At 41.1% G+C, this 23,470-nt stretch overlaps 2 protein-coding genes across 6 annotated transcripts in view; one reads left to right on the top strand and one right to left on the bottom strand.

Annotated features, from left to right (window-relative positions):
* Nucleotides 1-2,901: 2,901 nt before the first annotated feature.
* Nucleotides 2,902-20,538, top strand: PITRM1 (pitrilysin metallopeptidase 1). Its single transcript, XM_053467309.1, has 27 exons — nt 2,902-3,020; nt 5,932-6,034; nt 6,150-6,256; nt 6,879-7,030; nt 7,366-7,480; nt 7,578-7,674; nt 7,897-8,057; nt 9,021-9,147; nt 10,679-10,767; nt 11,201-11,329; nt 11,419-11,532; nt 12,322-12,418; nt 12,503-12,637; nt 13,348-13,486; nt 13,910-14,026; nt 14,214-14,343; nt 14,948-15,068; nt 15,238-15,314; nt 15,859-16,024; nt 16,178-16,278; nt 16,485-16,605; nt 16,835-16,894; nt 17,520-17,632; nt 17,718-17,843; nt 18,382-18,527; nt 19,787-19,889; nt 20,286-20,538. The coding sequence occupies exons 1-27, from the start codon at nt 2,983-2,985 to the stop codon at nt 20,377-20,379; spliced, it is 3,078 nt and encodes a 1,025-aa protein (XP_053323284.1). The 5' UTR covers nt 2,902-2,982; the 3' UTR covers nt 20,380-20,538.
* A 785-nt stretch (nt 20,539-21,323) lies between these two features.
* Nucleotides 21,324-23,470, bottom strand: part of PFKP (phosphofructokinase, platelet) — a 34,884-nt gene continuing 32,737 nt past the window's right edge. For 3 of the 5 annotated variants that reach the window (XM_053466294.1, XM_053466291.1, XM_053466293.1), the window contains 2 exons: nt 22,298-22,403; nt 21,324-21,638 (listed from right to left, as the gene is read on the bottom strand). In XM_053466294.1, coding sequence (XP_053322269.1) covers nt 21,485-21,638; nt 22,298-22,403 — 260 coding nt within the window. In that variant the 3' untranslated portion in view covers nt 21,324-21,484. The remainder of the gene's footprint in view (nt 21,639-22,297; nt 22,404-23,470) is intronic. The other 2 variants (XM_053466289.1, XM_053466290.1) reach the window with 1 other exon arrangement.

Raw genomic sequence — 23,470 nt, 5'->3', positions numbered from 1 at the left:
GCATCCATTCTTTCAGGACATTAAGTGGGAGGATATAGAGAGCCGCCGTTCAGCTCCCCCATACCGGCCAACATCAACAGCTAATCTAAGCTTGAAGACACTTCAGGAGATTCCATCAGTTTTGTTGAGCACAGAGGAGACGTCCTCTTCATCTTCATCTCACTCTTCCTCGTCATCGAGCAGCCAGAGTCTTTCTGGCTTTTCCTTTGTGACTCCAGACTGGATGGCCTGAAGGATGGACTAAGCCCTGGCCGAGAGTATCAAGAGTGTTTCCAAATAACATCATAAGATCAGAATAAATTCGAGAAACACCTACATTTTCTTGTTATTGTTTCCTTCGTGTTGTGTAACTACAGCTGCCATTGTCTGCATAACGATGACCTCACAAGAGAGCTTCTGCTTCCATGATATCATGAACAGATAGTATATTGTGATTTATGGAGACAGGAATGACTCAAATAAAAGTGAATTTTAAGTGATACACTTAATGTGGCCCCAAATCTAATTTCAGTCACGTAATATCAGACCCTATAATGCTTCATTTCTAAAGGTTTTTTATTTTTCCATAATTAGCAAATTATGTATTTTCAAATGACTTCCGCTACTCAATGCGGTTTAATCTTTGATTCCTTAGCATGTCTTTATTTACCTTTAAATATAATCCATCACATCCTTCCTCGTTCGCATCTCCTATTCCCAGGGCTGAGCCCAGTATCATTGGACCTCGAGTGACACATTTTGGGGGCCACATCCCTCCTATATGTATACATTTAACTAGATTTTAATATTCATAAATCCATTACAGGTGTCAATACTATGGGATGGGTCAGGGCGGCTCCCGGGTGGGTTGCAGGAGCAGCAAGTGAGGTTTGGATTTTTTCACGCAGGGGATATGAGGAAAAAATACAGGACTGTTGGGAGGTATAGAAAAGTATTCCAAAGAATAAGGCAAACAGGTGTTTTTAGATAAATCTGCAGCCGCGAAGGATAATTGAGGGCTTTAATTAATTATATAAAATTTATTTTTGGGTCTGCGGCACTCTGAAAGGCTGCAGTAGCTGGAAGAATTGGATTTTATGGCGCTCCTTTTTTAAATAAGTGTTAATTGTAATACGGACAGTTATTCAGGAGACATTTACAGCGAAAAAGAGCCTCAACCAGTAGACCCAAAAAAACATGGCATCTGATTACTGGCTGAGCATTACAGGAGTTGGACCCCCCAAATTTTGTGCCTTACAGTGCAGCATTATCAGATACATCAGTGAACGCCGGTGCGCAGTACCAGGTCCCTCCGCCAGGGGCCGCCCTCTCAGTGCAAGCACTAACATCACGTGGCTCAGACACTGCCGCTGACACGCGTGTAACGGAGTCATGTTCCTGCGGGGGGTTCTCATCCCTCCTGCTTGAGCCCTGGAGCTTCTGAGTAGAGACCCAAATTCTCCAGATCATGGGTCCCTGATGTCCGCGGGACCGCCCACCACTGTGTATATTATATATATATACATATATACGGCCATATATTGGAAATGGGCAGAGCATGGTCAAAATTGACAGAATTGATTGGGTCAGAACAGGAGCCTCCAGGCAAAAATGTGAGAATTCCCAGGTATGAAGTATGGTCATCAAGTCCCTTTGATCCCTACATCCAGTTAAAAACTACTCCTTTATGGGAAATCAAGCCTGGATTGGTGATTTAGGATTCAATGTGCCGTCTATTCCACCAGGTCCCAAACTCGTGTAAAACCTGATTATATATATTCATATACACCGACCAGCCATAACATAACATTATATACACCTAAGTTTTGAATATTTATTTAGAAAAAAAGAAAAAGCCTGAATATAACACTACCCTATATTAAAAGTTTTACTAGTAAATATTAAGTCACATGTGAACTATTTTTTCATAAAAGTTATGATTGAGAAAAACGCATTTCTTATTTTCTTTTGTCAAATTGCCCCCAAGTTACGCACATATACTGCCCTTACACACCAGCTTACAAATACCTATACTGCTCTCTTACACACGTGTGTAATTATATATATATATATATATATATATATATATATACACACATATACACACTGCCCTTTCTCCCCATCTCTTGCCTCTTTCTTTTTCCTTCTTCATCCATCCTCCATTCTGTGTTGGGAGCCCGAGGTCTGTCACCTCGCTTTACCGCTCCCTCATCACTCACTACGCGCTGTCTACAGATGCAGAGCGCAGGGGTGCGACGTCATATCCCCGCGTTCGGCATCACTTGACGGCGCGTAGTGATTAGGGAGCAAGAAGCCGAGGTCTACAGTGACAGACCTCTCGCTCCCTAATGTTGAGCCGACTAGAGGGAGATTGAAATCTCCCAACTAGTTCTGCAGGCTGCAGCTGCTACGAAGCGGGCTGTGTGCCCCCCTGAGTACCGCTCTCGCCTCACCCTTCCTTTGCCCATACAAAGCGGGACTGAGCCCAAAATCGGGACAGTTGGGCGGGGGGGGGAGGCATGAAAAAGGACTGACCCTCCAAAACAGGGACACCCGGTTGATAAGCCAGCCCACAGCTCAAGAAGCCGGTAAACGCTAGACTGCAATCAATGGCCATTTATCCTGAGATGTTCCACTACTAGAGACCAAACCACGCAAAGAGAATGGCGCGTGCATTTGTCTCCTGTGCGGCGCGCTCTACGATATGCCGCAGTTTTATCGTAGCACAGGATTCCAGGCCGTCTCCCCAACATTCACATAGGCTCCACCAAAATGGCGCCGAAAAATGTATGGCCCAATGAAAACCATTTTGCTCTCTCTCGTTTCGAACTCTGAAAGTTCTCCGGTCTCTCTTCTGTCACATGGCTGGCTTGGCAGCGGTCAGCCAATCACAATCGCGCTAGCTTGGAGTTCCACCCATTGCCGTGCAGGATGGTGTGGGGTGTAGAGGTCACTAGTTAGCTGTGTGAAGTTGGGCATGCTGAGCAAGAGAGTGGATGAAACATGATCCGGCAGTTCAAAGCGGGGCTCCTACTGAGCCGGTAGGGACAACGGGATACACGGGTCACTATATCTGTATAATATGGCATATCACATGTCTGTCTGTCTGTCTGTCTGTCTGTCTGTCTGTCTGTCTGTCTGTCTGTCTGTCTGTCTGTCTGTCTGTCTGTCTGTCTCTGTCTGTGTCTGTGTCTGTGTCTGTGTCTGTCTGTCTCTGTCTGTCTGTCTGTCTCTCTGTCTGTCTGTCTGTCTCTCTGTCTGTCTCTCTGTCTGTCTCTATTCCTGTATGTATGCATATATTCAGCTCTGTATGTATGTATGTATGTATCTATCTCTTTATGTATGCATTATGTATGCATGTATCTTCTCTATGTATATATTTTCACATGCGTGTAACCCCATCCTTCTCTCACTGCTCTGTGTGACTGTGTTTTGTTAAAAATATACACATCGGTATACATTGTATCCATGTGTAATTGTTTAGCGATGTTGCTTTACTCACCTGCAGTCCCTTTAATTCTGGAACACGTGTGTGTATGGCATGTATACTGTACTGTACTGTATACATATGAGTCTTATGCGGTAGGCGGATTTCTACAACATTTATATTTTTCTATATATGTTAAATAAACACCACAGGTGGTGATTTTAGATTTTTTCAGATGGCTGAAAGACACCTAAGAAAGGGATCAGCCATTCGTCTCTGCGACAGGAATCTTATGTATCAGTATGTTTCATTTCAGATTATTCTGAAACCATAGAAAACATTGCGGGCCCTTTGTGGCCCTCCACGGCCAGGTTGACTTTGCGACACGTCACGTGTGTTCCTTGTCACTTGTAGTTTTGTATTGGAATTGTCACATTGTGTGTGTGTGTGTGTGTGTGTGTGTGTGTATATATATATATATATATATATATATATATATATATTAGGCCTTCTCTGCTGAGTGATGGGTATAGCAAAGTACTACTCAAAAATATTTTTTTCTGCCTTCTAAGAAATATCATTCCCAAAAATTAGAAACAAATGTACAGGGAGAAGAAGAACGCAATAACATCCCAACTAATAGGCAAGAGGTCCTAAATACTATTTGGGAATATTTGTTATATTAAATACTCCAAGCAAAGAACAAGTAGACGGCGTATCGGAGCCCCGTGGCCCCTGCTTAAGTAACACTGTTTTGTTCCTCTAGACACATTCTGTTTAAGATTTGGGGATTGGATAACATGCGCTGCAGCTACCGGCTCAGCATGATAAAGCGCTTTTATTTCCAGTGACTCGTGGCTGGTAAAAGTTTTCAAACTAACAGAGCAAACCTGAGCTTATTCTTATCCCCCAAAATTCTCTATCGCTTTAGACGGTTTTTGCACCAAGATACATACATGTACGCTACCGTTCAAAAGTTTGCGGTCACATAGAAATATGTTTGTGAAAGAGCAACATATTTTGTCCATTAAAATAACATGAAATGGATCAGAAATCCAGCGCAGACGGGGTCAATGTTGTAAATTATTATTGTAGCTGGAAACGGCAGATTTTTAATGGAATCTCTTCATAGGCGTACAAAGGCCCTTTAATCACTCCCATCACTCCTGTGTTCCAATGGCCCTTTATCACTTCCATCACTCCTGTGTTCCGTTGTGTTGTGTGTGTGTGTGTGTGTGTGTGTGTGTAATATATATATATATATGTATGTGTGTATGTTTTAGCAAAGTGATAAAAGTGGTGCCGTCCCCATAGTAATAGGCAGAATGCTTCCACTTTTATCACAATGCATCAAAAGATGCAAAACTGGAAAATTGGCATTAGATAACCACTATTTGTAGTGGTTGTTTTTTTTTTTTTTTAGCTAGAATATGATCTTTGTACTATAGGAAATTCCTTATTCTACAAGAAGTTACTTATATGATTAAGAAAAATTTATTGTTTTGGTCAAATGTTTCCAACTCGGTCCATATCCATATCCAAATCCATAGCATTTTATATACCAGTGGGAAAAATACTTTAAAATAAGAATATAGTGTCTGTTTATCCGTTGTACATCGCTGCAGAATATGATGGTGCTATGTACATTAATAAATAATAAAACACAGTATATGCCGGTCAAACGGGGACAGTTGGAATATGTGCAAATGCGTTGGGTGCCAAACATTGTAATTACAAGGTGTGCCCTCGAAGAGCAACCACGCACCAAATAACCCAATCGAAGAGCAACCCCGCGCCGCAGGGAAATATGCTTCCAGTAAATAAATTCTAGATTGCTGATAAACATTATTTACCAATTATACAAACGCACAAAAAATAAAATGGAATCTGCTTTAAAAAAACAAACTGTCACAGCCTCCCAAAAATCACCCATACATTGTACTGGAAATTACATAGGTGAAAAATCATTTTACGAGAAACATTTTGTCTTTTTTTATTTTTTTCTCTCTCTCTCTCTCTCTCTCTCCTCTTCTTCAATTTGTACGTTGCTGCAGCGGAGGGCAGTACTGACTTCCACAATTTTATGGTGGTCAGTGGCGTCACGGGGCGGGGGGGGTTGCGAATCGCACCGAGTGACACCATCAGTGGGAGGAGGGTGACGCCGGAAACTGTCCCCAATCACGTTTAACAGTGACTTACTGTATGTGTGTCATTACGTGTGTACCTAACTGTGTGTGTAACTGTGTATGTCTATGTGACTGTGTCATTATATGCGTGTGTGACTGTGTGTGTCATTATATGGAGGTGTGACTGTGTGCAGCTGTGTGTGCGCGTGCGTGTGTGACCATGTGTGTATGTGTTCTGGTACGGGGGGAGGTCCATGGTGGTGACGCCAAAAGAGAATCCTAAAAGGAAAGGGACAGTGTTGCGACCACCCTGTAAGATGCAAACCCGGCGCTATAATACGCTAATAGAACTTGAATCTGCTAAACTTTATTAACGGAGACGTTCTTTTTTTTATCTAGTGTTCTTTATCGGAATCCAAGGAGATGGCAGGGAAGTTTGGCAAATGAAAGAGCGTTACAGTATAAACCTGGAGACACCATACATGGATTTACAGTAAACGAGGTAGGCATCGTGTAAATGAATTCGAGTACCCCAAGGAATAGTAAACCACATTTATTCTGGGTTAGTATATAAAAGACTTTGGTTCACTTTCCTTCTCGGTACTTTTCCCGTGTAGGTTTCACCTGTCCCGGAGTTTGCTTTAACTGCTGTGAAGCTCAGCCATGAGGGCACAGGCGCAAAGTACCTGCACGTCGCCAGAGAGGATTCCAATAACCTGTTCAGGTGCGCCAAGAGACAGCTCGCCTATGCAGGCTGGTGGTCTAGTTTTCAAAAATATATAGTTTTCTTACGTTAAAATATGAGGCCGCCAGACTGCCTCTCATGAGAGCCAGTAAATACAGTAAAACTTCCACACCTGAAAAGAAAAAAAGCAAATCCATGCGTTCCAATTCTGACTCCATAACATCCCAAAAACATGGCGGATGTCTGTCTGTGGGACGTAGCCATGTATCCAAGAAATGTTGTTGAGAGAAAATTAAGATTTAGTTCTGTATTTGGATTTGTCCACTTTTTTTTAATAATTTTTTCATACTAAAACGTGGCATATTTAAATGAAAATGGTTTCAGAAGAAAGCCCAGCTCTCCTGGAAAAAAACCCAACGTATGGTTCGTATGAGTACAATAAATCCTGAAACCTGTGCGTCCTCAAGAGGAAAAGTGTAAAATACCTGTTCCCTTAAGGGGTCAGTTATATCTTCTGCCCGCCCTCCTTCATCTTGGTTGATTTATAGCAAAAATATATCCTTTCTCTTGTAACTAAATTATTGTACCCAATTTTGACAGTTATTAATGTATATATAAAATCATCAGGTATATATGGAATATGTTGTCTGCATCTTCGCAGTGTCCAATTTCGGACGACCCCCATGGACAACACGGGCGTCCCTCATATACTGGAACACACTGTGCTGTGCGGCTCCCAGAAGTACCCGTGTCGGGACCCGTTCTTCAAGATGCTTAACAGATCATTGGCCACGTTCATGAACGCATATACAGGTACGTGTCCTACTCTTCCAGAGTTTACATTCGGACCGTAATCAACAAACAAAGTACCGTATGTGTTCTCCTTGGTCCTTTTCCTGCGGGGGAGGAAGCCTTACTACGTCGTTAATAAATAATATACACTTCTGTCCTTCAACTCCATGGCTGGCTGTGTTTTTCCCCTCTTATCTCCTTTATTATGACCTCCTGGATCTCTGATGACCAGGTTTCTCCTAATGCTTGAGCTCACTGCCGTTTACAGAAACTCACGGATTTCATATTAAACTCCAAGTTGTTCGATATTCATTTAATCCCTTGGGAAATGTTATTTTGAATGTCCTATTTTTCAGCGAGTGACTTCACACTGTATCCCTTCTCAACGCAAAATCCCAAGGACTTCCAGAATCTCATGTCGGTTTATCTGGATGCTGTGTTCTTCCCCGTTTTAAGGGAACTGGATTTTTGGCAAGTGATTTTAAATGTACTGCAGGTTAGCAACTGGTTAACTTATTGAATAAGGTATAACTATAGCATCATCTTTCTAAATTATTCATTTTTGTAGGCAAGAAGGATGGAGGCTGGAACACGAGGATCCGTCTGATCTGAATTCTCCATTAATCTTCAAAGGCATTGTCTTTAATGAGATGAAGGGAGCATTTGTAAGTTGTCGCCCCCCCCATATGGTTTAATAATGGTGATTAATATCTTAACCGCATTCATTTATTTATTCTGTTTCGTAGAATGCGATATTAGGATCATGCAGAAATAGCATTCTGTATTGTAATATAATGCGCAAAATATTATTGTGCGGTTGGGAATTTAGTTGTTGGCTGCCAAATCTGACTCTTGGCTACTGATTCGTTGTGTTTTTTCTTTTGTAGACCGATAATGAGAGAGTATTCGCTCAGCAACTGCAGAATAAGCTCCTTCCTGACCATACGTACGCTGTCGTGTCAGGTGGAGAACCAATAAACATTCCAGATCTCACGTGGGAGCAACTCAAGCATTTCCATGCCACCCATTATCACCCAAGCAATGCAAGGTACGGCACCAGATCACTGCCAGGCTCATCTGCGAGATGGAACATCTAACTCATAGTCATAAAGCCTATAAGGAACATTATAGTTTGAAATACTGAAAAATATAAATAGTGTTTTTCTTATTAGATCGCTATTTCCTGTCAAACTCTATTTTCTCTAATTTACATGTTGTTACAATCCCTTGGCCAATCACACGATACACAGGTTGGGCACGGCAAATGACCACGGGCCAACACCTGATGGCATCATTTTTTGCAAATTTGTTTGAGAGTAGTAGTTAAAGGTCCAGCGTGAATTTGTATTCTAAATCCGGCCTTCACAGGATATAATAACCATAGATCTTCATTATGCTGGGACACAGTTTATACGTTTATACATATATAATGTTCAAAGATTTTGGGTCACAGCTGCTTTCATGGAAAACAAGGAAATTTCTAGCCGTAACATAATTGTAACAATCAGTTAGCCTTTTAAACTTGGATCATCTAACACAACGTGTCATTGGAACACAGGAGTGATGGGAGTGATAAAGGGTCATTGGAACACAGGAGTGATGGGAGCGATAAAGGGCCATTGGGACACAGGAGTGATGGGAGTGATAAAGGGCCATTGGGACACAGGAGTGATGGGAGTGATAAAGGGCCATTGGAACACAGGAGTGATGGGAGTGATAAAGGGCCATTGGAACACAACAGTGATGGGAGTGATAAATGGCCATTGGAACACAGGAGTGATGGGAGTGATAAAGGGCCTGTGAAGATATTTCATTAAAAATCTGCCATTTCCAGCTACAACAGTCATTTACAACATTAACCCCGTCTGCGCTGGATTTCTGATCCCATTTCATGTTGTTTCAGTGGACAAAATTTGCTTTTCTTTCAGAAATATGTTTCTAAGTGACCCCAGACGTTTGAACAATAGCATCTTTTATTCAATAAAAATCTCCCCCTTGTCCCCCCACGTAGATTCTTAACATACGGGAACTTTCCGTTGGAACTGCATTTGAAACAAATACACAATGACGCTCTGAGCAAGTTCGGAAGAATAAACGCTGACAGCGAGGTTCCAGCACAAGAGAAGTGGAAGTCTCCTGTAAGTACCAACTCGCTTCTTTATTAATAATGTTATTTTTATTTAGGGCAGGGTCATTATTACAGTCTAGTAACCTGAAAGACATTTCATATGTATTATCCCTGGTAAGATTAAGAGGGTGGTTGCGTTGGCAGTGAACTTGGAATATAAAATGTATACGGTACTGCTTCGCCCTGAACCGTTTTGGCACAGGGCAAGACTGAAATAATTGTATCCAGCACAAGAACAATGATCTGTAAGTGCCGACTCAGGATTTTTAGAGTGTTATTATATAGGGCAGCGCCGTTGTTACCCATTATTAACCTTTGATTGGCATGTTTCTTAAAAATGTGTAATCGCTAATAAAATTAAGAAGGTTACTGATTAGATGGGGCGTAAAAACTAATTAGCATACTGCTTCGTCTTGTCCCGATTTTGCTCAGTTTGTCACATAGTATTCTCTGTTTCCTGAGAAACCATCTATGACATCAGCGAAGGAAATTGGATAAAGGTTAAAGGTCCAGGTGAATGGTTATCCAAACGTATAATCTGTGTCCCGCAGAATGGAGATTTATCATTATAACCTGCGAAGGCTGCATATGGAATAAAAACCCACCATGGACCTTTAGCCATTCGCCAGTGTTATTCGCAATGAACTTGGCTGGTTCTCAGGGATAACATTGTGTTCTATCCATAGTGAAGAAATCCATATATTTTCTGCACCTACATAAGACATGCAGCTTGTTTTGTGTTGCTGCACATGTATGGAATCTGGATTTTGTAACTTTCTTTCCTCAAATGGATTGCTAAATGGATGAAATGTAATATATTCTCAACTTGAGTAAATATTAAGTTAAGAATATTACGTTTCATCCAATTAGCGGTCCATTTGTTCAGGAATTGATTACACAATGCTAGCTGTGCCACAGGCTGCCGCGACTCTGAGATTAACTCTTAAACTAAATGTCTCTGATTGGCAAACAGGCTATTGATAGTTTTAATAAATGAAGTTGTGCTAAACGCGGTGTTGGTGACGGTTCTCCATTGAGGTCCCTGTAGTTGGTTCTCTGTTACATTTGTCCTTGTGTGATGAAAGAAACGGTGGCCCTTTGCACTCAGATAGGAATTGCCTGCATTTAAGTCCCATAAACCATATTCTGAGTCCCTCTTCCTTTTTTTTAATTAAAATGGCATCTTCCAATGTATATCGGTGAAGGCAGCTCTTACATCCATACAGACTGTATATTCTCCACTACCCGATAAGTCGCGTACGGTGGTGACGACAGGGTCCGCTGCAGGCAGGTACGGAGCATTAGTTGCACTCGGGAGGTTGCACTCAGCGTGTCTGTGTCTTTACGGAGAGGATTGTTGGTATGCTCGGCCCACCTGGTTTGTATCTTAATGCCGTCTTAGAGATAAAGGAGGCTGGATTTAAGATTTTAAACGATCTTTTCAAGCATACGTAGAATAAAACTATTCTAATCTTCAGAAGACCTTAAGGTTTCTTGATTGTGTTTGTATGCCCATAATAAACCAGCTTGGTCTTTTGCAGAGGGAGTACCACGTAACGTGTGGCGTTGACTCGTTTGCTGCGGATCCAGCGAAACAGACCATGGTCAGCCTCAGCTTCCTGCTGTCTGAGTGAGTAACGCTTTCTAAACACATTCACGTATCAAGTGGGCCTGTTGGCCACAAATGGGTGGGTCGCGAGGTCTTCTTCATCCAGAGACTGAAATGGGTCTACAGTTTGTTTTAGTTTTAACACGATTAAGCAATTGAACAGTCAGAGACCCAAGGGGCCGAGTGCTGTGCTCCCTAGGGGAGTTCTGACTTGCCAAAAAGTATCTTGTTACGTGTCCCCCCTGAGCACCCTCCTCCCAGAGTAGATCAGCCTTTAGCGACATGTCAGTCGGACCAGCGCCACGTGAAATATTCACCCTTGGGGGACGACTGCGTTTAGTTTTAGTAATTGGACATTCCCCTGGGGGTTTTGTGAAGATGAATATTTAGTATAAATGCGTCATGATTATCAGATCTGTTGCAGTGAAAAATGTCTGAATTCTGCTTCTTGTAGCATCACAGACGCATTTGAAGCTTTCACGTTAAGCTTTCTGTCCGCGCTGTTGGTCGATGGACCCAATTCTCCTTTCTACGAAGCCTTAATTGAAGCCAAACTTGGGACCGATTTCTCTCCTGATACGGGGTAAACAAAACCATATGTTTTTTTTGTGGGCATTAAATATGATTTTGTCATTTGTCTAAAATAACTAGTTTACTCTCTCCTGGTGATAGATTTAACAGTTCCACTCGAGACACGTACTTCAGCATTGGGTTACAGGGAATCTCTCAGGACGATGTTGAAACTGTGAAAAATATAATTTACAAGACCATCGATGAGGTTATTGAGTGAGTATCGGGTGACCCCGTTTCGACTTTATGTACGGACATCTTTTGCTAAATTTATAACTAATTCCTAGCCAGTGGGGGTGGCCGGTGGGGCGAATACTATCTATGAATGTGGGCAGTGATGCATTTACCTGTGGGGCCACCACCCGCCACGTCCAGCATCCCAAATGCAATATAAGGCGTTGCGTGCCTTTCATTAATGGAGTGCTAGGAGACCCACAGCCTCCATAGAGTAAAAAATCATGTTAGGGAGATCAAAGATCTCCCTTCCACCCGGCCCATTGAGCAGCACTCTTGGACCTGCAGCCCTAGGCCAGGATACCTCACTGCGTGTCGGCCATTTTGGCTCCGGCTAACCCTTCCATATGGGTAAAGGTGCTTAGCTGATGCGGGCTGCCTCCTTCTTGTTTACTTCCTACGTTAAAAAACAAGTACATGCCAGAAGGCTGAAGGGGTATTTCCAATAGGGCTTCAGGGCCCCTAATCCCTGGTTTGGCCCATGTGCCGTCTTGTTCTTTTATTTTTATTTTATTTTTATACATTTTCTATGTTTTTAACTTGTTAATGGGCCATGCAGTTTGATTACGGGTAATTTCAGTGTCCATTGTGTCGTGCCATTTGCTTGTTAGAACGTTACTGTAATTTCATGGGTTCTGTGTTTATCAAATGAATGATAATAGAAGTAGTTTGAAAATCCTGGATGATGTAAAATGGTGTGACATCAACGGGCCATCTTTAAGTATGTATTTTCTTTAATGTGCGTATCCTGTGATTCTGTATGTGATCCAGGAATGGATTCAAACCGGAAAGAATAGAAGCTCTTCTTCATAAACTTGAAATCCAGATGAAACACCAGACCACCAGCTTTGGACTTGGCCTCGCTTTAGTAAGTGTTATAACTGTTACATAATACATAAGATTATGGAACGCATGCTAGTTTTTATTGAAATTGTTCCCTCTTTAAAACCAGAACCTCGCTTCTGCCTGGAACCATGATAGCGATCCTGTGGATCAATTGAAAATGGAAGACAAGATAAGTCAATTCAGACAATGCCTTAAAGAGAACCCCAAGTTCCTTCAAGACAAAGTCCAACAATATTTTCAGGTAACCTTAACCATTTAGACATGTCTGTACGTGTGTGCTATTATTATAACTATTTACCACAAATAGTGTATATTCTTCACCAAGCGATTTATAGAGGGTTGGATGTGTCCTTGAGATCAGTGATCCTCAACTTTTTAACTTTTACAAGAGCGCGTCTGCCGCCAAGGGGGCCTTATGTTTTGAATCCATTATCTAGGTTTCCAACCTTTTCTGAACTATTTTCTATTCTGTATGTGTGACTCCCTTCCATGGCTACTCAAAAATTAAGCACCTGATTCCTACATTCCACTAAATATATCCTTTTGTTACCCGGGCTGTTTCTTCTGTCTCTGTATCTATGCCAGAACATTGTAGGATCTCTGCGTTGAACGTATATGCACACAGCGTTTCTATTGAAGCAGCTCAGAAAGTAGTCCCCGTACCCTTTTTTTTTTTTTTTTTTTTTTTTTAGGACAAGCAAATGGGCAAATATATAAGTGCCCTGTGATAGTTATATTATCATAGGCAAATAAGTAAAGGTAGAGTTCTTATGGGAATTTCATTAGAAAACATCAATTGTCTGTAGAACCCTTAGGACTTCTGGGGTTATCCCAGATGGGTATCCAGTTACCTCAGGCCTAGAAATAGAACGTAAGAGGACCGGTCCGGAGTCTGGATACTGCTCTCTCGATGAGCGAGTGAAGCCCACAGGCTTTTTTCTGTATTTGCAGAACAATCCGCACCGGATGAGTTTAAGCATGAGTCCCGACGAGGAATACTACAAGAAGCGAGCGGAGCAGGAAGCCGAGAAACTGAGCCAAAAGGTCAAAGCTTTGTCTGAAGAAGAAAGAAAACAAATATATGAGAAAGGTTACATAGTTAAACTAACATTATGCTTAGCCGTACCAATTCGCATTGCGTTACGTTACGGTGGATATGTGCGTAGATATTAAAACACCCGCCCAAATTTGCACTTCGATATATTGTACTGTCCCAATTATGGGCCACATCCTTCCTTTTTTTAATGGTTTAAATTCATGGTCTTCGCTCCCCCCTGAAACGCTCACATAGGTTTCTGATATTTTTGACTTCTTTATACACTTTGTTAGTGGTGATGACCATCTATACTGCAGAATCCCCATTATTATCCGATTTCTGTATGTACACATCTATGTTTGTGGTATAGAGAGCCGCGGACATGGCCCGTGCATGAACCATGAAACGCGGGGTGTCGTTCGCTTGATTTGAGCTGTAACAATATAACAATATAACAATACGTCTTTCCCTTTTTAGGGTTGGAATTGTTAGAACTGCAGAGTAAACCTCACGACGCGTCCTGTTTGCCTGCGCTCAAAGTGTCTGATATCGAACCTCGTATCCCTTTTACCGATTTGGAAATAGCCTACGCAGGTAATGCATTTATTTCTATTTTAAGCCCTTAGAAATGACTTTGTACACCTAGAAAAACAAAATCTCATTCCGTGATGCATGATGTGGCTATAAAGGTGCAGCCTATAATCCGCACGGTACAGTAAATGTCCGTTGTGCGTTCCTTTTTGGTATTTAAATACCGTGGGTGATCCTGTGATGCCTGCAGGTGATGTCCCCGTCCAGTACTGTGCTCAGCCGACCAACGGGATGGTGTATTTCCGAGCGGTATCCAGCCTAAACACGCTACCCGAGGAGCTCCGGCCATACGTCCCCCTCTTCTGTTCAGTCGCTACAAAGTAAGTTGTTTTTAGATCTGCCTTTATAGGATGTAAGTAGAAGTAGATGTTACATGGCAGTGCCGAGCGTACACATCTAACACAAATTATAATTTATTATTAACCTCTATTGATCCTTTATACTGTGCGGGGCTGTACAGTTTAAACACGGGTGGTTAACACACTTGAGCAGATACAATAAGAGTTGAGGACCCTGCCTGTGAGATTACAATCTAGCCTTATGGAATTACACATGCAATAAATGGAAGGGTTCATGAGAAGCAGAGAAGAAACCAAAGTAGTTGAAACTAGGCGGGCTGGATGAAAGTAATCGGGGAGTATGCGAGAACGGAGAGTGAAGTAACTATTCTAATCAGTATGGGCAGTAAGGCAATTCTGAGGATTGACCTCTGCTCCCCAAATCATGTCCCAGCCTAGTAGTTAGACACAGATGTGGTTGATCCCAGTTGATGTTTTTGTTCCCAGTAATCTGTGTCCTCATACATACATCAGATTTAAACCCCGGCCCAGATACTCTTGTTCTGCTTGCGGATAAGGAATTGTTCCTGCATCATATGTTTTTCCACCGGTGCCGTGTGTTATAACGACTCGCCGTTTCCCACAGGATGGGTAGCGGTGTTTATAATTATCGGGAACAAGCCCAGCAAATTGAGCAAACTACAGGGCAGATGTCAGTGTCCCCGCTCATCGTCACAGACGACTCCAATCTGGACTCTTACGAGCAGGTACAAGATCACATAACCCATCCAACCGTAACCAACAGAGCCACTCGACCTCGCTCGTAAATATTATTATATGACCACACGGGGGTTTTTAAGTTATTAAATTATGAAATGCTTTAAATTCCAAAAAAGGGAAATCTTACCCAGTTTTATGCCCCTTTTTGTCCTCTAGGGGGTGCTCTTCTCATCATCATGCTTGGACAGGAACATGCCTGATATGATGCATCTCTGGAGTGAAATATTTAACAAGTATGTGACTGATTTTTTTGGCAAGTTTCTAAATAGTTAATACAGCATTTTTTTGTGCCCATTGCTGTAAAAGAGTAATTAATATATATATATATATCTATATCTGAATGCATATATATAGATATATATACAAATACATACATGGTCTCCGAATCAACATTCTGATGAAACTAGACACTATGATGTAAAATTGTGTGACGTCACCTGCTGTGGGGAGAAATTTAATCAAAAATGTAATCTTCGTATTCTCAGTATCTGATAGATTATTCTTCCCAATTAGTGACTGTATTTGGATTTATTGCCATAAATACTTTTCGCAGCTCTAGGGGGGCAGGGAGTTTAGTTGACAGGTCCGGAGTGTAAATTAATGGTGCATGTTTCGCAACCAACAGCCACTGAGTTAGAATGGTCCTTAATTTATAAACCAAATATCTTTCACCCATGTTTATTCCAGGAATTTGATACATCAGTACAGTATTTTATTAGTTAATTGCTTAGGTATTTATGACGCGCTGCAACGTTCGTCAATTTCTTTTGCTTGTAGTCCCCATTTTGATGATGAGGAGCGCCTGCGGGTTTTAGTGCGCATGAGCGCCCAGGAATTGTCTAACGGGATCCCCGATGCGGGGCATCTGTATGCCGCTGTACGGGCCAGCAGAACCCTTTCCCCGTCTGGAGAACTTCAGGAACTCTTCAGTGGGATGGATCAGGTAATTGTAGCTTGATTTGTTCCAATACGTTTTTTTTTTATTCGATAGGACTCTTTATTTTAGAATTATTACTGCTTATATAATGTATCAATGACGTGTATATATATATATATATATATATTTATGCCGCCTTGTCTTGGCTTTTTTTTATAGGTAAACTTGATGAAAAGGATTGCTGAAATGCCGGACCTGAGCTCTCTGCTGCGCAAGCTGTCACGCATCCGGAAGTACATTCTGCTTGGTGACAGCATCCGGTAAAGCCTGATTGCTACTTATATATTACATCTTTATCCTCACAGTCATTTGCAATTAAAAACTGAGTCGGTGGGTACATGTCAGTACAGACAATGTGTATTCTCCATGCATATGCTAATTCTTACTCTGATCACCCTTAGCCGGCACTCGCCATAATATACGCCCATCTATATAGAATTAACATGTAAGTGGTACTTTGTATCAGGTGTTCAGTGAATGCCACCTCGCAGATGATGCCTGCTGCGGCAAAAGAAGTCGAGCACTTTTTGGCGAGTATCCACAAGAACCGGAAAGAGCGCAAGCCGGTCCGACCCCATATATTGGAGGTACGTGAAACAACCAGACAACTTTAGCTTAGCTTCGCCTTCAGGGAGCCTTTTAATGTGTGTGGTGATGTTATTGCTGTACTTGGTAGCCAACAGGGGGATACCATAGATTTATTCTCCTTTATTTCGGGTTGTGATCATCACTTGGTGCTGTGAAACATAGGGAATGTAAGGTGGATATATTACATTTGGGTAATGTGATCAAATCTTTCACTGTGTACATTTCTAGAAATACTCAAGTCCTCCTGGAAGTGAAAGTCCGCAAAAAATCACCCGAAAGCTGATTTGTGTAAGCATATGAGTTTTTTTGTACTCTTTTTTTTTTTTTCTTCTTCTTATTCGTATATTTATGCACACGTGTATATTTATTGCATAATTTTTTCGGTGTCATTCTTTGTTCATACAGGCTTGACTTTGTCAGCTGACTTTGATTAAACTGTTATATTGAATATCTAGCGCCTTTACATAATTTGGATCAGATTTTTGGAGTCTTCTGATTTTAGCTTTTGCCAACTTAACTTTCTGTAGACCCTCAATGGGGTTTATTCACCAAAGCTTTGCAGATCCTTGATGTTGCGGTACAGTATGAAGGGCCAACCCAGTGAGCTTCTGCTGCAGGCCCTGTAAAATGTATAGTTAAATCAATGAGTTTCCCACCTATTAAATTATACAGTATGCAGGGTCAGCTCAGCCGTTTTAGCAGAAGGAACTTGACAACGTTGGCCCTTCATAAAAACCACAACTTGCCTTTTGGTGATTAAACCCCAATGAGTATAGTCTGTATTAAGAAAAGAAAAAAACTATGGGCTTCTGATCAAAAGTTGAACTGATATGTTTTGTTTTTTTATTTATTTATTCTTTACACTTATTATTCACTTTACAAATTTGCTTGTCTAACTGTGTTTGTTTTTAAGGATCCAACCTTCAAGCCTTGTCAGATGAAGACACACTTTTCCCTCCCCTTCCCTGTAAACTATATTGGTGAATGTATTCGAACTGTCCCGTACACAGCCCCGGAACATGCCAGGTAAACTACAACACGTCGTGCGTAATAACTCAATGCTTTAAAACGACCCGCCGGCCGTCACAAGTTGTTTGCTGTTTTCTTGTAGCCTCCGGATACTCGCCAAGCTGATGAGCAGCAAGTTCCTTCACGGGGAGATCCGGGAGAAGGGCGGGGCTTACGGGGGAGGAGCCAAGGTCGGCTTCGATGGAATCTTCACGTTCTACTCTTATCGGTGAGAAAGATCTCCGTAACAAAGCGGAAAAAATTAGTGTGTGAATGAGACCAATTGGCCTTGTTTTGTTTTCTTAAAAGTTGTTCATCTTTAGGAATAACAGTGTGCTGGTGTATTTTGTTAAAAAAATATATATATTGCACACTACCATTCAAAAGTTTGGGGTCACTTAGCTGTTTCCATGGGAAAAATAGGACATTTCTAGCTGTAACAACTGATGCAACTAATCTAGTTGAAACATAGTGCTAAAGTTTCTAAATCCAATGAAATATTTGGTCAGAAAGAGGTGCTTGTCGGCTAATAACGTTCTTGGGTTATGTTAAAATGTTTTATCTCAATACTTTATTTTGTATTATGAAGGGCTGACCCAGCCGTGCTTCTGTGTCAGACCGGCCCTGAATAGTGCTTAGCTAAATCTCGTACAAGTGTTCACTGAGTCCTCGCAGCTAAATGTTTATTGGGAAGGGCTCTTTATAATCACAATTTAATAAGTACATTTTTTTGGTAATTGTAATGTGGATAAACCAATATTTTATAGGGATCCAAATTCGTTGTCAACGCTGTCCACATTCGAAAAGTCCATTGAATGGGCAAAATGTGGTAAATTTACCCAGGAGGACATCAATGAAGCCAAACTGTCTGTATTTTCTCAAGTGGATTCTCCTATTGCTCCTAATTTAAAAGGTAGGCGAGAAGCGCAGATTGCGTTTATAATATGGTAGAAGTCACGCTGTCTGTGCTGTTTTTTTTTTTTTATTTTTACATTACATTGTCATATTGTTCAGTTATGTTTAAAGGCCTAATCCATACCCAACCGTCCCTTTTTTCACTGGTCATTCATGAGTTCTAGTCATTACCCTGCTTTTGCAGCCAGTAGGGATCATGGGGCTGATCCAGGAGATCCTCTGATCTCCCTTGACCAGCCCAGGAAGCTATAAAATCTAGGGATGCACCGAACTGAAAATTCTGGACCGAAAATTCAGGATGCACTTGGCCGAAACCGATACCGAAAATGACCCCCCCACACACACACTTTTGTTAAGTATAAGTAACACACTAAAATTGGACAAAAAATAAACATTGATAGTAATAAAACTCAAACAGCAGTTTTATATATAAAATATATATGAGTAATAACTGCAATTAAACTCCTATAACGCCCAGGCAGTCGGTTTACGCTGGAATCTGAGTGATTCCAGCATGTGATGGCTGCCTGGGCATGATAAGAGTGTGACTGCTGTTAGTAATCATATGAATGTAATATAGCAGTGACACTACTATCATGCACAAGCAGCCAATACATGCACATAATCTACAGCCTCCCTGTGCCCTGCTCCCCCCTACTTACACATCCATGCTATCACATGCATATTCATTCATCACAAACATTCATTCCCTCATTCACGTAAACTCATTCATACACCCTCTTTCACCCTTACCTGAACTGCAGATCTTAAGGTTCCGCTCTCAGACTTACGCAGGGGCGCTGTCTCCCTCTGCGTTGCTCGCAGTCTGTTTGAACTTCTCTTGACCTGCCCAGGGTAACAGGAATGGAGCAGAGTCACGTGAAGTGACACACATTCACGTGACTCTGTTGGGTTCCTGCGTCCTCTCGACGGAGCAAGAGACACTGGTGAGCAACACAGAGGGAAGCGGCAGGGCCCCTGCGGATGATTATTTTCGGTGGGTTTTTTTTAGGGGGGGGACATTTTACCAATAATGCTTTTTTCGGGTGATACGTTTCGGCCACCAATATATCGCTGCATCCCTAATAAAATCGATGGACTTCTTCATCTCCCTCGTGGCCACCTTGCAGCTGCTATGCACATGTAGCTCACATGCGAGAACTGAAACCTGGCAAGCGCAGTATATAGGTAGCGGATACGTTTTTGGTGAATGTATCTCTGTCTCCTGTACATTTTCTTTGCATTTTTTATTTTAAGGCATGAATCTGTTTTTAAATGGAGTCAGCGATGAGATGAAGCAGAGGCACAGAGAGCAGCTGTTTGCTGTCAGCCATCCAGACCTGGTCAGCGTTGCAGTAAAGTAAGTTTATATATTTATTTATTTGTAATGCAGAGGGCATTTTTTTGATAAGCTGCAGTATGAACTGGTGTGGCAGACATCTTTAATTTTATGATGTAAGAAGATCCACAGATAATCTGCAGATCCACCTTTATTTGGCCTGTAGGTCACCAGTTGGCTCTAGCTATAGCCCTGTAGTGGTGGAAGGTTGGAAAGTGCATATGTGTGGAGTGCCCCCGAAACGAAACCGCAAGATTCCCTTGAGTTAAAATGAGATGAAAATCAATACAAATAAAGATTAAATGCTGTATTCTGGGTGGGAGGAAAAAAACCACAACCCACAATTTCATGAATAGAACATATTGCATATCCCGAGTCTGTTCATTTTCACTTATGACTTGCTTTTGTTCCTTCCAGGTATCTAGCTGTTGGTCAGCGGCCTTATGGAACCGCCATCCTGGGCCCAGAAAACGCCGCCATAGCCAAAGATCCATCCTGGATAAGTCGTTAAAATCAACCCTGACGAAGATAAAACTATATTTATATAAAACAAAAATGAGTAAAACATTTTAGTCTCTAGAATATTTAAATTTATATATCTTATCTTACCCTTAGGCTGTTTTTTTATGTCTTAATATTTCTATAGTGCCAAATAAATGCCATAACTCTCCTGGAGCGATATTTTGTCTTCAGTATTCCTTTACCTGACGATTTTTTATGAATAATATAAATGTTTATGGGGGGAGTAAAGGTGCAATGTGACCACTGGACAAGTTATTTCAGATTAGACATATCTGATCATGAAATACATAGAATCTGAGTGCAGATAAGAACCATTCCACTCAAACCGTATCCAGTCCTTATATTTTAATTAAAAACATAACATTTTCGTATAACTTTTGGACACTACGATTTTCTGGGGGGGGTAAAGTTGCAAAAACCATCCAAATGGCTACAGTCCGGGTGCCTTGGTTGTGTTTTTGCCCGCGTGTCTCGCTTACTACCTCTCTGGGGTCTGTTCACGAAAGCCGGAGTTTGCCGATGAAATGATTGTCAGCTCTTTGGTTTCTTTGAGCTGTATCGCTCTATCAAAAGCAATGAAATCACAACACAAAATTCTGACGTTGACAACAGTGTCTTTATTTTTGGTTTATGACACCAATGCATCCGTAACTTGCCACAGGGACAGAAAAAAAACAAAACAGACTTTGCACATTGAAATGCGGATCTATTAGATCTCCAATATAAAGTGTAATAAACGCAGAACATAATTCCACACAACACACTGGGGACCCCCGGTAAAGGCCCACGACCAATACACACTTTGCCAAAAAAAAATATAATTTTTTTGCAATAGAGGGAAAATAGATACCGGTTGCACAGAGCTGCCGATAAGCGGGACTCAATTGGTTCAAAGTGACTATTGTGTATATATATTTTTTATATATATATATATGTTTGTTTTTCTTTCTACATCTTTCCAAGGTCAAGGAAATTGTGTGGACATAAAGTGCTGGAACCATAAAAATTTAAATAACAAGAGACAACGTGGTAACCGATATATTCTAACATGAACTAGTACAGAAGGTAGCTATAGGACAGGGTTAACGGGCGTCTCAGATGCCTCCTGCTTCGGCATCTCTTGGCCGGCGCACATGGACGTGCTCCAGCTGGCCGGCGTCGGAAATATCGTAGCTGGTCTTATATTTGGCCAGGATTTTCATCAGAGGTCGGAGTTTCAGCCACCATTGTTCCTGCGGGATCCTGTGCCTGGGTCAGAAAGAACAAGATCGGTTACCGGGGTTTAGAGATAAATAGGCAGATGGTAAGAACGTTTTTTTGTTGTTGTTGTTGTTGTGAATGACCTGGTTGCTGCATCGCATTTACAAATTCCTCCCAACCTTTCTCTCCAGACCGTGATCATAATGGCTTTACCCAGCTGTAAACCCCCGCTAGAGCAGGGATGAGAACTCCAAGCCTCGACGGCCAAAGCCCAGCCGGGATTTCGGGAGCGCCAGCAGCCCAATAAAAATGCTTGTAAATGACTTAAATCACAGAAACATAGAATTTAAGGGCAGATAAGAACCGTTCGGCCCTTTTTTCGTGATGTAAAGACTTAGACCTTAATCCGCCTTTTGGTCTCATCTTAGATTTAGGCAATCGTTGATCACCTTCTAAGCTTGTTTAACCCCGTGATATGCTGATTGTCGTGGAGGGGTAACCTGGAGGCAGATGTGATGTCAGAGCCGAGAAAGATAAAATCTTAACTGAACATTAATAAAGAATAATGATGACACGAGACGGTATTTAGTGGAGGATCCAGTAATGGATTGGGGTTGAGAAGCGCTATTTACACATAAAGCGTTACAATTATTTCTGGGGGCAGCATAAATAGATGAGTAATCATTTCTCCGATGCTTGCTACTCACTTGAAGTCCGTCTCATCTTTCAATTGAACGACCGGCTGGAAAAGCAGGTTGCGCCGGCGCATCCCCAACAGGCACACGCTATCCTCTGCATTCGCAAAGATTCTTCCTATAAACACAATTACGGGTTTTATTTAACGTCCCGTCAAGAAAAAGTCACTACTTTCAGGGAACCGATATATATATAATATATATATATATATATATATATATATATATATATATATATATATATATATGACTATAAATAAAAGTTTAAAATGCTGAGCCATTTTTACTGTTAGGCTCACACGCTGGTTATATTTCTTATATTCTTATATTTCTTATATTTTACACAATAGTTATCGTTTAGAAGGAAAAGTGCTACAGTTATAAATAAATCAAAATGTTGGGATCTCCTGTGATGTTAATGGAATGCATTTATGACGACGCTTATTTCCATGACAGCCTGACCTGTGCATATTTAATAAATGATTAAAATCACAACAGGAGGCAGAAGGCAAGCACATGTATAACGTAACTAGTCAGAAATACGGAACTTTTTTAAATTTAAAAATAGGCTAAAAGCATTGGTTCTTTGTGTGCCGGTAGCTGGATTAGTAAAGATGAAGCAGGTTTCTGATTTTGATTGAGTTTACGAAAAAACAAGATAGATAAGAATGGTTAAACTTTACCTTCTTCTAAGCATCCGAATAGCCAGCAAGAAAAACAATAAAAAGGCAAAAAAACAGGTTTAGCTATTTGCAGCTCTATGTTATAAAAGCCAGCGATACATTAAAGAGGAACTAATAAAAATATTTATTATTAAACAAAATGTCTGATTTAAACTTAAATTTAAACTGTTTTATACGGTCCCCCATCCCCCGGGTCATCTATAAGAAGTTTTCTAACAGACGGCTTTCGTCGGCTCATTTTTATTTGAAACCGTTCTAAAGTCCATGATCTGAATTTTCTGTCTTTTGAATCATGAATCAGAATTCTGTTTTGGGGGTTTTCCCCCTTTCCTTTCTCTGATTTCTCTGTAATAATATAAGTTTTGGCACTAATGAAATGCAATAAACACTCAACTTTAAATGCATGTTTTACCCTTGTCTTATTGTAATTTTAAATAAAATTAAACAAAAAAAAATGTATTACTGGAATAACAATTAAAAGGAGACGACCCATATCAAGGGG

The sequence above is a fragment of the Spea bombifrons genome, chromosome 5 (assembly GCF_027358695.1).
Source record: "Spea bombifrons isolate aSpeBom1 chromosome 5, aSpeBom1.2.pri, whole genome shotgun sequence".
Classification (NCBI taxonomy): Eukaryota; Metazoa; Chordata; class Amphibia; order Anura; family Pelobatidae; genus Spea; species Spea bombifrons.
The sequence above is the reverse complement of the archived record's forward strand: the minus strand, read 5'-3'. Positions and strand labels throughout refer to the sequence as shown.